General features: G+C 43.9%; 1 protein-coding gene across 1 annotated transcript in view; it reads left to right on the plus strand.

The window, feature by feature from the left end:
• Window positions 1-12,759, plus strand: part of LOC126298246 (monocarboxylate transporter 2-like) — a gene marked incomplete at its 5' end in the record, with an annotated part of 362,063 nt that overhangs the window by 334,293 nt on the left and 15,011 nt on the right. The window contains one exon of the mRNA XM_049989550.1: window positions 2,770-3,419. Within this exon, the coding sequence (XP_049845507.1) occupies window positions 2,770-3,419 (650 nt within the window). The remainder of the gene's footprint in view (window positions 1-2,769; window positions 3,420-12,759) is intronic.

A 12,759-nucleotide genomic window follows, 5' to 3' on the forward strand; every position in this document is an offset into this window, starting at 1 on the left:
CATATTGAGGGTGATTCAAAAATATTTTTGCTAATGTTGGGGACACGTCCCTGTCATCAAGACAAGATAAAAAGTTTGTATAAACGAACGCACAAAAATTCTTAGCTTACAAATGAATGATCTAAACTTCACGCTCAACACACCAGTTATACATTATCAGTTTAAAGTGTCATCAGAAACTCATAATAAATGCTCAACATGTCCTCCACACAGGCATGAACTCGTCGAATCATGGACTGTCGCACCCTTTCAAATACTTCCTCGCGATGGCGAATGGTTCGCAGGTTTCCATGACACATCGATGAAGAGTCTGTACGTCTAGATTGTCTGCTGTATAAACTATTGTTTAAGGTGCTCCCAGAGTTAAAAACCCAAAGGATGAGATCTTGAGAATGTGCCGGCCATGGAACTGAACCTTCTCTACCTATCTGTCTCATGTAAGAAACCAGCCAGTGCATCTCGAATGATGAGACTAAAATATGCTGGAGCCGCATCATGCATGAACCAAAGGTTTCTTCTTATTTAATAGGGTACATCTTCTGGTAATCCTTGGAGAGTGTTCTGAAAGAAGTCCTTGTAGACAGCAGCTGTGAAACGTTCTGGAAGAACGTGTGGACCTACCAGGCACGTACAGTCCTAGCCTACACATTAATCTTAAACTGATACCTCTGTCTAGCTTGACTATTACAATGGGCAAAGCCTTCTCTGAATGAGTGCATTGACGTTGTTTGATTGTACCAAGAGAGGCGTTCAACGAAAACTTTCATTAATAATTTGAGAACGAAGGATTTTCGCACGTATGGCTATGTTTGTGATGATATTGCAGTAAAGCTGAAAATGCGAAAGGAAGCCTACAAATATCGCTTATGAGCACTAAGATTGATGAATGACAAAATAGTATAATCTTGCAACTGACAAGCCTAGATAAATGGATGACATAATATGAAGAACTGGTTAAAGAAGATCGATCCGGATTTCAAGATATATGCTCCGTTGTAGGCAACGAACATGATACAAAAATCCAAGAGATAACAACAGCAGAGATACAGAAAACAGTTAAACAATTAAAAAACGGCAAAATATCGGGATCTGAAGCTTTTGATATGGAGCTGTTGATGGCTGGACCAAAAGTATTACCTGAATATCTCGCGAAGCTATTTAATCTGTCTTAGTGAAGGGCTTATCCCTGTCGAGTTCAAAGAAGGGTTCATCACAAACATATTTAGAAAGGGAAGCAAGGATGTCTGCTCAAATTATGGAGCCATCACAGTTATCAGTTCTGTATCCAGATTGTATGGCAAGATTCTTAAAACTGGAACTGAAAGAGAAATTGAGGAAGTAGAATAACAGAGTCGTTCGTAGACAGGCAGATCTTGTATTGATAATATCTGGAGAATTAGAGTGGTGGCTGACAAGAGAATGGAACTTAATTTGGAGACTCGCATCGTTTTTATAGATTTACTGGGATGTGGGAAGAAATGAGTACCCAGAAAATTCGTAAATGTTATGTGCAAGCAAATAGAAAGCTGTATTCAGATAATAGTTGTTGTATTAAAGTTGGTAAGTTACTGTCACAGAAATTTAAAGTTCGAGAAAGTCTGGTACAAGGATGCTACTTAGCGTCTACCTTGTTTAAAATCTTTTTGAACGAAGCACTGAAAAATTGGAAAAGGAAGTGCAAAAACGTGTGTGTTAGAATAGGTGATGACACCCTGTTCTCCCTAAATTTCGGCGACGATCATGTCATTTTGGTTGAGGAAGAAGAGGATGTGTATTACACGTTAAGAAAGCTTCGAAACGAATATGAGCTGTGTGGTGTGAAAATAAACTTTACAATAACTGAATACTTGGTTTTCGGAGACGCAGGAAGGGATCTTGTTATGAGTGATGAATCTACAGTTAAGTGTATCAGATCATACAAACATTTAGAGGCAGTCGTTTCGAGCAAAGGTGGAAGCAACGAGGAAATAAATACAGGACAGGAAAGGGAAATGTGGCAATTAAGCATCTACACTCCACTATTTGGAATAAAAGTAATTCAAGATATTTAAAAAGGGGGATATGCAAAACTTTAGTTGAGAGCATTACTCTCTATAGTACTGAACTGTGGGAGTCTCCAGAAGCATCCAGGGCCAATCATAAGGAATTAAAAGTAACTGAAATGGAGTTTTGAAGACGAAGTTGTGCAGCAAAATAAGATATGTGCTATGACTATAGATGAGAGTTACCGAGGATGTTGTAGACTAACATGGTATGAACATCTTACAAGAATGCCTAGGAAAAAAGCCTTATAAAATATGGCAATGGAGACCTCTACGACAAGAAAAAGTGGAAGACCCTGGCTACATTGGAATGCTGGAGTGAGGCGTACGATGGTGGACAGATCCATGCAAGAAGAGGACTGGCAAGAAAGAAGGAGATGGAAACTTAAATGCGAGGTACTCCGTATGGTGTACAAAACTCGCAGGAAAGTAGGTTATATCTGCTGTTTTTCTTGTTTTGGTGTAAAGAACAAGTTTTAAAAAGTATCGCTGAATAGCTTCGTATAATAATCTCGTCGCCGACGGTGAGTTAAACTTTACTGTGGCCGGTACAGTGGAGTTATTGTGCTGATCGGTGACTGCATGTTAGTGCAGCTGTTCGTCAGTTCACTAGTACGCACCGACGTCATTGAAACGGTAGCCTGTGGTCCTTCTCGCCCCGACATAGGTATCACTGTTTCGTTTCTGGCAGAGAGCCTGTCTGTGACCGCGTTTCGATACCCCACAGGGTACATCAACGTGGGCTGCGGCAACAAGGCGGGCTACTACTTCAGCTCGTCGTGCGTGCTGGTGGGCAGCCTGACGCTGTTCTTCATCGACGTGCACCGGCGGCGCCTGGCGCGCCACAAGCACGGCGACGGCTCGCGCCAGCTGTGCCAGGTGGAGGCGTGTCCGCAGCGGCGCCGGCCCTCCTTCTCGCACGAGCCGGACAACCGCGACCCCCAGCTGACGGACGCGCAGCTGGCCGGGGTGCTCGTGCCCTGCGCTGCCGCCCCCGGCGTCGGGCTCGTCGGGACCGCGGCGGGCGTCGTCGTGGGCGCTCCGGGGGTGGTGGCCGCGGCGGCGGGGACGGCGCCGGGGGCGGCTGCGGGGGCGGCGGCGGCGGGCGGCGAGCTGCTGCTGGGCGGCGGCTCGCTGCTGCTGGCGGCCGCGCACGCCGCCGACAAGCCGGAGCTCACCTGCATCTCCGAGGAGGGCATCGCCGACATGGACCTGCCCGACAATCTGCTCGACGACCTCGACTACATCGGCGACTGTATCACCTCCTGCAACAAAGTCGAGAACTACCTGATGCTCAGCGAGTTCGAGAACAACCTCATCGCGGAGATGCCCGTCGCGCTCGACCGCAAGGGCCGTCGCTGGTCCATCGCCAGGCAAGTTGCTGACCCAACAGGTTTCTTTTTTGCTGTCATGTGGTTTATTAAAAAAAGCATACTACTCTATGTCTACAGTTCAGAGGATGTGCCACCACTTCATTACATACAATTCTATACAGTCATATCGCCAACTATTTTCCATTTCATATCAACACCTCTACCACGGACAAAAACACAAATATTATCATCATGAGAAAGTTTACGAGACCTACGAGTTCTAACACACAATGGTTTATCAATTAAAATATTTTTGGATGTTTCTCCAACACCACGGACTTGAGACATAGTGACCATGCCGGCCGTAGTGGCCGTGTGGTTCTAGGCGCTACAATCTGGAGCCGAGCGACCGCTACGGTCGCAGGTTCGAATCCTGCCTCGGGCATGGATGTGTCTGATGTCCTTAGGTTAGTTAGGTTTCATTAGTTCTAAGTTCTAAGCGACTGATGACCTCAGAATTTAAGTCGCATAGTGCTCAGAGCCATTTTAACCATTTGAACCATAGTGACCATGAACTCCGATAACCGAGAACATCACGAGGAAATATCTGCTCCAAAGACGTTGCAGTAGATTTAGAAGCAGTATCAATACGAATCAATACGAATTATTTACAAGTCTATTTTGGATGTGGAGCCGGCCTCCGTGGTCTCGCGGTTCTAGGCGCGCAGTCCGGAACCGTGCGACTGCTACGGCCGCAGGTTCGAATCCTGCCTCGGGCATGGATGTGTGTGATGTCCTTAGGTTAGTTAGGTTTAGTTCTAAGTTCTAGGGAACTGATGACCACAGCAGTTGAGTCCCATAGTGCTCAGAGCCATTTGAACCATTTTTGTTTTTCGTCCGTTTTGGTTGATGTGTTGAAAGGACAGTCTGTTTTTCGAGGAGGTCTTTTTGATTTTACTTTTTCTGTTACCGGTAATCCAGTCGGTCAATGTTGGTTGACTGTAGCATTAATTCATATTGATACTACTACTAAGTCTACTGCAACGTCTTTGGAGCAGATACCTCCCAGTGATGTTCTCGGTTATCGGACGTTCATGGTCACTATGTCTCAAGTCCGTGGTGTTGGAGAAACATCGACAATATTTTTTATTGATAAACCATTGTGTGTTAGAAGCCGTCGGTCTTGTAAACTTTCTCATGATGATAATATTTGTGTTTTTGTCCGTGGTAGAGGTGTTGATATGAAATGTAAAATAGTTGGCGATATAACTGTATATAATAGTATGTAATAAAGTTCTTGCTGTGCCCTCCTTGAAAATCGATGGTCATAAAATTCACCGCTCCGACCGTATATCTGATTGTATTGTATTTTTAAGGTGAAGCACCGTGATATCCCACGTAATTCTCCTACATGGAGTATTTTTGGAGACGATTCATTGCCAGGTCATAAAACAGAGTTTGCTTGCATTATCGTATCTAATTTTAAGTCATTGTACAGGGTTTTAAGAAAAATATGTATATGAAGATGGTATATGTTCTTTCGGACATGTCTGAAAGGAAAGACACCATCTTCATATATATATTAAGGCTCACCGGCCATTTGACCATCTTCTTCTGTGCGGATGCACAAACAGTGCCCGAACTCTTACGGGAATCGGCAAAAACCTGAGAGTATTGAGTATAATGGGCAGGGGCACTATAAATATAGTGCGGGACAATAAGTTGAGAATGTGAGTCTCACGGTAGGCGTGCCAGAGATACGTCCCTGCAGTCGCACTATCCTCTGTGTCCTCGGTGGCTCAGATGGATGGTCAGAGTGCTAGCTACCCTCTGAAATAAAAAAATAAAAAAACTGAGTGAACGGATGAACGAAGAACCTGAACGGGTGTCATGGGACGTTCGCTCCGTACAAATACAAGGAACAATTTAGAACAAAATGAGATCAACGAAGAAAAAAAAAGATGGATGGAGCGTCTGTCACGTAAGCAGGAGATCCCGGCTTCGAGTCACGATCGGGGCACACATTTTCAACTGTCCCTGTCGACTTATATCAATGTCTGTATGCAGCTAGGGGTATTCATTTCACTCTAATTAAAAAAAAAATAGTTCACAAAATTTAAGATTGACTAATAGAGTAAAATTAAATATACACTAAATTTTACACATCAACTTCTTTCAATACGAACATTTGAGACACCACAGAAATCATCCCATCATTCCAGCAGATATCAAAACATATAGTAAGTACTGAACACTGCCCATGCGCGACCATTATGACGCCGTGATCAAGTTGCGATTCATGGCAGTAGTGAGCGACACTTCAGGCGTGACCGTCGTATGTGAGTTTGCTGGTTTGTGTGGCTGTGTCGTGAGTAACTCAGTTTTAAAATGTGATCTGAAACCGAATCACGTCGGATTACTTGTAGTGAGCAGCATTCAAACATCAAATTCGAATCCCTACGTGGAAAGTACCCAAGGTAAATTCACGATGCTTTGAGAGAGGGTTGTGGGAATAGTATAGTGGATCGTAGCACAGTATCACGGCGGTCTTCTCCTTTCCGAGAAGGTCTGGTAAGCACTAAGGACAACCGGAAAAGTACAAGATCATCAGTTCCAAAATACTACACCTTTCAGGTTAGTGCAAATGACATTTTGAGACAGGATCGACGACAAACATGTGAGAAAATTGATGAGGCCAGAATGTCTGTCACTTTAATTCACAGAATCATAATTGAGAAGTTAAAGACGAGAATAGTTGCTGCCACAGGGGTTCCACATCTACATCCCCGTATGCCACTGTACAGTGCATGGCGGAGGGCACCCTGTACCACTTCTAGTCGTTTCCTATCTTTTTCCACTCACAGATAGAGCGAGAGAAAAACAACTAACTATATGCCTCCGTATGAACCCTAAATCTCATGTCTGCCGCATGGTCTGAACGGAGAGTAGAAAGCAGGTCGCAAGAGAATCGCAGAAGAATTGCTTGAACGTTATCCAACAGAAAGAGAATAGTTTCTAAAATGGGTTGTTGGTCTTGATGAAACCTGGATATAGGATTGTGAGCCAGAACTGAAGCCTCACTCGTCACAATAGAAAAGTTCCGACTTTCCAATTGTGAGGTGACCCGTGTAACAGACATCTCAACAATGAAGGTGGCCTATTCGGAATACAGAAGTTGCCAAAACGTTGGGAAGCAGAAGTATGCAAGAATGGGGATTATATCGAAGGCCTACAAAGGTATTTTGTAAAATAAATTATTTTCTTCAATTCTATCTAACAGTGCGCAGAACATTTGAAATTAACGTCGTAGATAAGTATTCGTGGACTGGAACGTACTCCTCTTACATAAATAGCTGATAATTGGTAGTATAAGCCACAGGTAATCGCTTTTAATGGTATTAATACGAATTAGATGGCATTTCATGTTAACATGCTCACGGTCGTGGGGTTGAGATTCTATTTAGAATTGTTTTTGATGTTCAACTTTAATTTTACTTACACGCCAAATAATTCAAATCTGGGAAACTTACAAAAGCCCTCTACAAAACTTTTTTGACTAATGTGATCAAACCCTGTATCCAGGAGACCAAAATTATTCTGTTAATTGACTCGTTGCGAGGTCAAACAAATCCACAATTACACGGTCATTTTCCAAGTGAAGGAAGACTGCCATGTATTAAACTGATTTTCCCTAAAAGCACTCCGCTAGTGCAGCCCTGCGATGTCTTTTTTATCATCAGGTTAAGAATTTGAGCGAAAAGCTTTAAAACTGCTCATATCTCATCGAAAGAGAAAAAGAAATCACATCCCGAGAAGATTGCATCAAAAACAGTCCACTGTACGCCACCAACTGTCCTCGCAGATATTTATAGAAATGATGCGTTACGCATCGTATGGTGCCAAACTGTGCGTCAAGAGAGAACCTTTTATAAACGTAGACCAAGTTCGTTTTTCTGTGGAAACTGTAATACAACCACATAATTGGAAAAATGCAGCGCTTATGTAAGATACCGAGAAAATTGCTGCTTTCTATGATTTTACGACGAATATCACCCCCGGGGCGTTTATATCACCAACTGTAAAACAATAAACGTGTGTATTTTATACATGAAGTCCTCGCATTCGCCCTGCAATCCCTTCCTGGAAATTTAATTGCAATCAGAAATTTTCCCTTGCCTTTCCTTTACAAGCCTTTTAAGAAAATATTAATAAATACAATATACTGAGCATTATTTCGGTTTATTTGCAGTGTAAGTAACGTAAAAATTGCAAATAAAAAATTCCACACCGGGACTCGACCCCACGACTCTCGGATTACAGGTTTGTACTCTTTTTTCTACGTCAAAGGCTGCCTCGCCCGAGCAGCGCCAAATACGATACTTTTTTCTAAACGCTTGGCCATCTACAGTTGCAATTTCCGTCACTTTAATTTCGAGTCAAGTCCTGTATAAACAATAATTTTGGACGAAATCGGTGATGATGAGTAGGCGCGGTCCCTTTGTCAGAAAAATACGGTACATAAAGAGTTAAAATACGATAACACACAATCGCCGATGCTTACCAGTCATTACAAAACAATGCAAGAAGCAACAGACAATAACAGATCCCTACTCCATCTACCGTAGCAACCTATTGTAACACAGTCCCCTCACCTACCGCCTCAAGTGACCAATCACAACTACAAACTTCCCTAATTATGACGTAACGTCATGCGCATTGAGCGGCAATGACAAAATATAAGCGACTCCTCACAGCTAAAGCACATCAGTAGACCCAGAAGGACACTGTAACCGTGGCCGGAAAGTTGGTTTCTTCAGTAAAGTTTTTGCATTATGACGCAGTACGATACTCAGAAAACTTTTATGTCAACTGTCTCTATCGGGGGAAGCCTTCGTACTTACACAGACCAAAGATTACGAGATCCACAGAAATTTTACTCACTCAACTTCTGTCCCTTAGGTTAACTGCACGGTGTTTCACCATTCGTATTACAGGCTTCTAAGAGTTAAAGAGGAGACTTAGTAGATAAAGCTTTGATAAGGAACTAGCGTCCGGAAATGTGCAGTTTGGATAAAAAATAAGGTTGAAGATTGGATCACTTTCAAATCTCCCACTTAACCTATGCACACAGATGGGACAATCAGAACTCTGCGCTCTACTGGAGCTCATGGCATGGAAAATGTTTACAGATGTCGTCGTCGGGTTCCCTTGTACCTGACGAGGGACGTCCTGTCAACCCACCTAGTTTAAGGTACCAGTTCCTCGCAGCCTTTGTTGTAGTCGGAGACGAAAATGGTATTTACGTTATAATTACAACGGCTGGCGATGGCACCCTCTCCTCAATTTGGGCGCGTCCCATAAAGTGGAATATTTGATGGTGGTCCGATCTTCAAACGTACTTTATATCCAAATGGTACATTTGATACAGTCATTTTTTAAATGAGCCTACTCCATATTTTGACAAAATGAGTTAAGGACGGTAGCAAATTCTATACACAAAGATATATCTTTCTGCTTGAAAAGGACTTTATTCCACACATTATAAATGTGTTTTTGCAACTTCATTACAGCGACTTCATTTTCTAAAGGGCTTTGCTCCTGGAATAATGCCCTTTCAGTGGTGATCATCTGCACATGTCATCAATGCACTACACTTTAGAGTATGTACACTCCTGGAAATTGAAATAAGAACACCGTGAATTCATTGTCCCAGGAAGGGGAAACTTTATTGACACATTACTGGGGTCAGATACATCACATGATCACACTGACATAACCACAGGCACATAGACACAGGCAACAGAGCATGCACAATGTCGGCACTGGTACAGTGTATATCCACCTTTCGCAGCAATGCAGGCTGCTATTCTTCCATGGAGACGATCGTAGAGATGCTGGATGTAGTCCTGTAGAACGGCTTGCCATGCCATTTCCACCTGGCGCCTCAGTTGGACCAGCGTTCGTGCTTGACGTGCAGACCGCGTGACAGGACGCTTCATCCAGTCCCAAACATGCTCAATTGGGGACAGATTCGGAGATCTTGCTGGCCAGGGTAGTTGACTTACACCTTCTAGAGCACGTTGGGTGGCATGGGATACATGCGGACGTGCATTGTCCTGTTGGAACAGCAAGTTCCCTTGCCGGTCTAGGAATGGTAGAACGATGGGTTCGATGACGGTCAGGATGTACCGTGCACTATTCAGTGTCCCCTCGACGATCACCAGAGGTGTACGGCCAGTGTAGGAGATCGCTCCCCACACCATGATGCCGGGTGTTGGCCCTGTGTGCCTCGGTCGTATGCAGTCCTGATTGTTGCGCTCACCTGCACGGCGCCAAACACGCATACGACCATCATTGGCACCAAGGCAGAAGCGACTCTCATCGCTGAAGACGACACGTCTCCATTCGTCCCTCCATTCACGCCTGTCGCGACACCACTGGAGGCGGGCTGCACGATGTTGGGGCGTGAGCGGAAGACGGCCTAACGGTGTGCGGGACCGTAGCCCAGCTTCATGGAGACGGTTGCGAATGGTCCTCGCCGATACCCCAGGAGCAACAGTGTCCCTAATTTGCTGGGAAGTGGCGGTGCGGTCCCCTACGGCACTGCGTAGGATCCTACGGTCTTGGCGTGCATCCGTGCGTCGCTGCGGTCAAGTCCCAGGTCGACGGGCACGTGCACCTTCCGCCGACCACTGGCGACAACATCGATGTACTGTGGAGACCTGACGCCCCACGTGTTGAGCAATTCGACGGTACGTCCACCCGGCCTCCCGTATGACCACTATACGCCCTCGCTCAAAGTCCGTCAACTGCACATACGGTTCACGTCCACGCTGTCGTGGCATGCTACCAGTGTTAAAGACTGCGCTGGAGCTCCGTATGCCACGGCAAACTGGCTGACACTGACGGCGGCGGTGCACAAATGCTGCGCAGCTAGCGCCATTCGACGGCCAACACCGCGGTTCCTGGTGTGTCCGCTGTGCCGTGCGTGTGATCATTGCTTGTACAGTCCTCTCGCAGTGTCCGGAGCAAGTATGGTGGGTCTGACACACCGGTGTCAATGTGTTCTTTTTTTCCATTTCCAGGAGTGTATTTTACCTTCGGCAGCTATGGATGAATGTATTTTGTATTCGTAACATGAAGAATAATTAGTCTGTGATGCAAGTATACCACGAAGACAGAGCGAAAAAAGGAGCAAATGAAGTGTACTCCTTACTGTTTCATTAGACAAAACAATATGTGCCAGAAAATATCAAAGAGTACTATTTGTTTTCCAGCGGTTGAGCTGGGCAAAACAAGAATCGCTGTACGATTCTATTTTGTGTATCTTTGGTGGACACTAAACGTTTTGACAAAGTGGAACATTTTTTTTTTTCATTCGTGCACGTCTCTATAATGTATGTGACAAGAATTTTTCCATGGCGAAACAGGTAACAAGAAGAGTTGACCGAGTATATATGGTGAAAGAATACTGTGGAATGAATTGCAATGCTTCAGAATATTGTACGTTCACCAAAAGCTAATAGAAACTGAAGATATCTACAACTTCTCACAGTTGTGGCTAGAAAACTACAGGAAAGCGGGGTTGTCGAACGGATCGCAAGGTAGACATGTTACAAATACCCAGAAAGTCAGGTGTGAACCAAGTTCCTTAATTCCTTTTGAACATAATAAGTTGCAGTCAGATGTTGTGGCTTCTGAATATATAGGAGGATTATTTTGAAAAGGCTTCCAGTGGACCAGTGACTATGAAGAGGAACCAAATGCAAGACACTCAACGTTTACTTGGTTATATTCGGCTTGGATTTAGATATTTCTATGTTGATTGGTTGAAATGGCCTGTGCTGCTACTGCTGCTGCTGCTGATGATGATGATGATGATGGCGCTGGTGAACATAAATGGAACCATGCAGTTTAATGCACTTTAATTAGAGTTATTGAACTATGAAAATATATGAGTAAAACAAGAAACACCTTAAAAACGTAACTTGACCAAGGATATGAATTATTTCCTCAAGAAGAGGACCATATTCCAAGATTTAGGAGTTACTTATTTTCAAATAGATAGCATTACTTAGCAACTGTGGTAATGGCAAAATATCCATTTCATTCTGTTCTTTAAACATTAGAAAACCCATATTGTTACACTCCATATACTCACCCACATGACATTTTCCTTCGTTCCGGAAAACTTAAGATTTTAGAACAAGATCCTTCCGAAAAGGACTGTATCATTTACGAAGATGGGTTCCTTGTCAAAACTTTATCTACTAAGCCCTCTCTACAACCCCTAAAGCCTATAACAGACATTCTCAAACAACCTGTACATTCGGAGTGAGGAATGGTGTTTGAAGTATCTACGAAGGAGTTGTGCTGCAATACTTGTCTCGTTCTCCGTGTATAACACGGGGCGCAACACTGAAGTGAGTGATTGGCCCTTAGGCATACAAAAAGTCATCTGGTGCATTAACTAATGTTTTTCAAAAGTATGTGCCCGTATGCTGTCTTTTTTTGTCACCGCTTTCAGACTGTGCGGCCCGTGAGTAAAAATCACTTCCGTATACGGCAGGAATTAATGCAAGACGTCAGCATTGGCAGTATTCGAATCGACATTCCGGAGAAAATTGTATCCCCCTGCTATGTGGGAGAGAATTGCACCCAAGATGCTGTTACTCACTACTGCACACAAGATTGCCTAATTATAGGGGGTGAAGGGATATCAACAATTGATTGCCAAAGGCTTGGAAATATTTTATACACTCCCGCTACTCATTTTTCTGCTTATACAGGTTGGTTATAAATAAAATGCAGCTGCTCACAGAAGTCCAGTGTGGGCTGTAATTATCGTTTGGCAGCGAAACTTAATAGATATGCTAATGCGTTAATGCGGAACCGATTTAAGCTGGAAAGAAATTACTTCCTACTTTGACCATCAAGTGCAAATGTGGAGCTATGAATGCAGGGAAGAGGTATAGAAATGTTTCCGCACATAATGGATTAGGAATGGGACGCGGGCAGAAAATGTGAAACAACTGAGAAAGACATAATGATGATTTTATTTAACCTCCGCTTACATATTTTTTGTTTAATATGAGCAACGGAGGCGCCGACGAGATGTTGTATCCGTAAAACGACGTGAGCAACAGTTGCTCGTAGCAGTTCCGATGGAAACACAGAGACGTGTTTCTGTATACTGGCCTTCATATCAGGTGGAAACCAAACGTGTCCCCGGCGAACGCGTTCTTTTAGCTATACCCAGACCCAAGAGTCACATGGATTCAGATCAGGTGATCTTTCAGACCATGCATCTGGAAAACCTCCGGAAATAACACGTTCGTTGAAGGTTGCATTAAGCAGATCTTTCACACTGAGCGAGTGACATTAAGATGTTGTCCCATCTTGCA

The sequence above is a fragment of the Schistocerca gregaria genome, chromosome X, assembly GCF_023897955.1.
Source record: "Schistocerca gregaria isolate iqSchGreg1 chromosome X, iqSchGreg1.2, whole genome shotgun sequence".
In the NCBI taxonomy this organism is placed as follows: domain Eukaryota; kingdom Metazoa; phylum Arthropoda; class Insecta; order Orthoptera; family Acrididae; genus Schistocerca; species Schistocerca gregaria.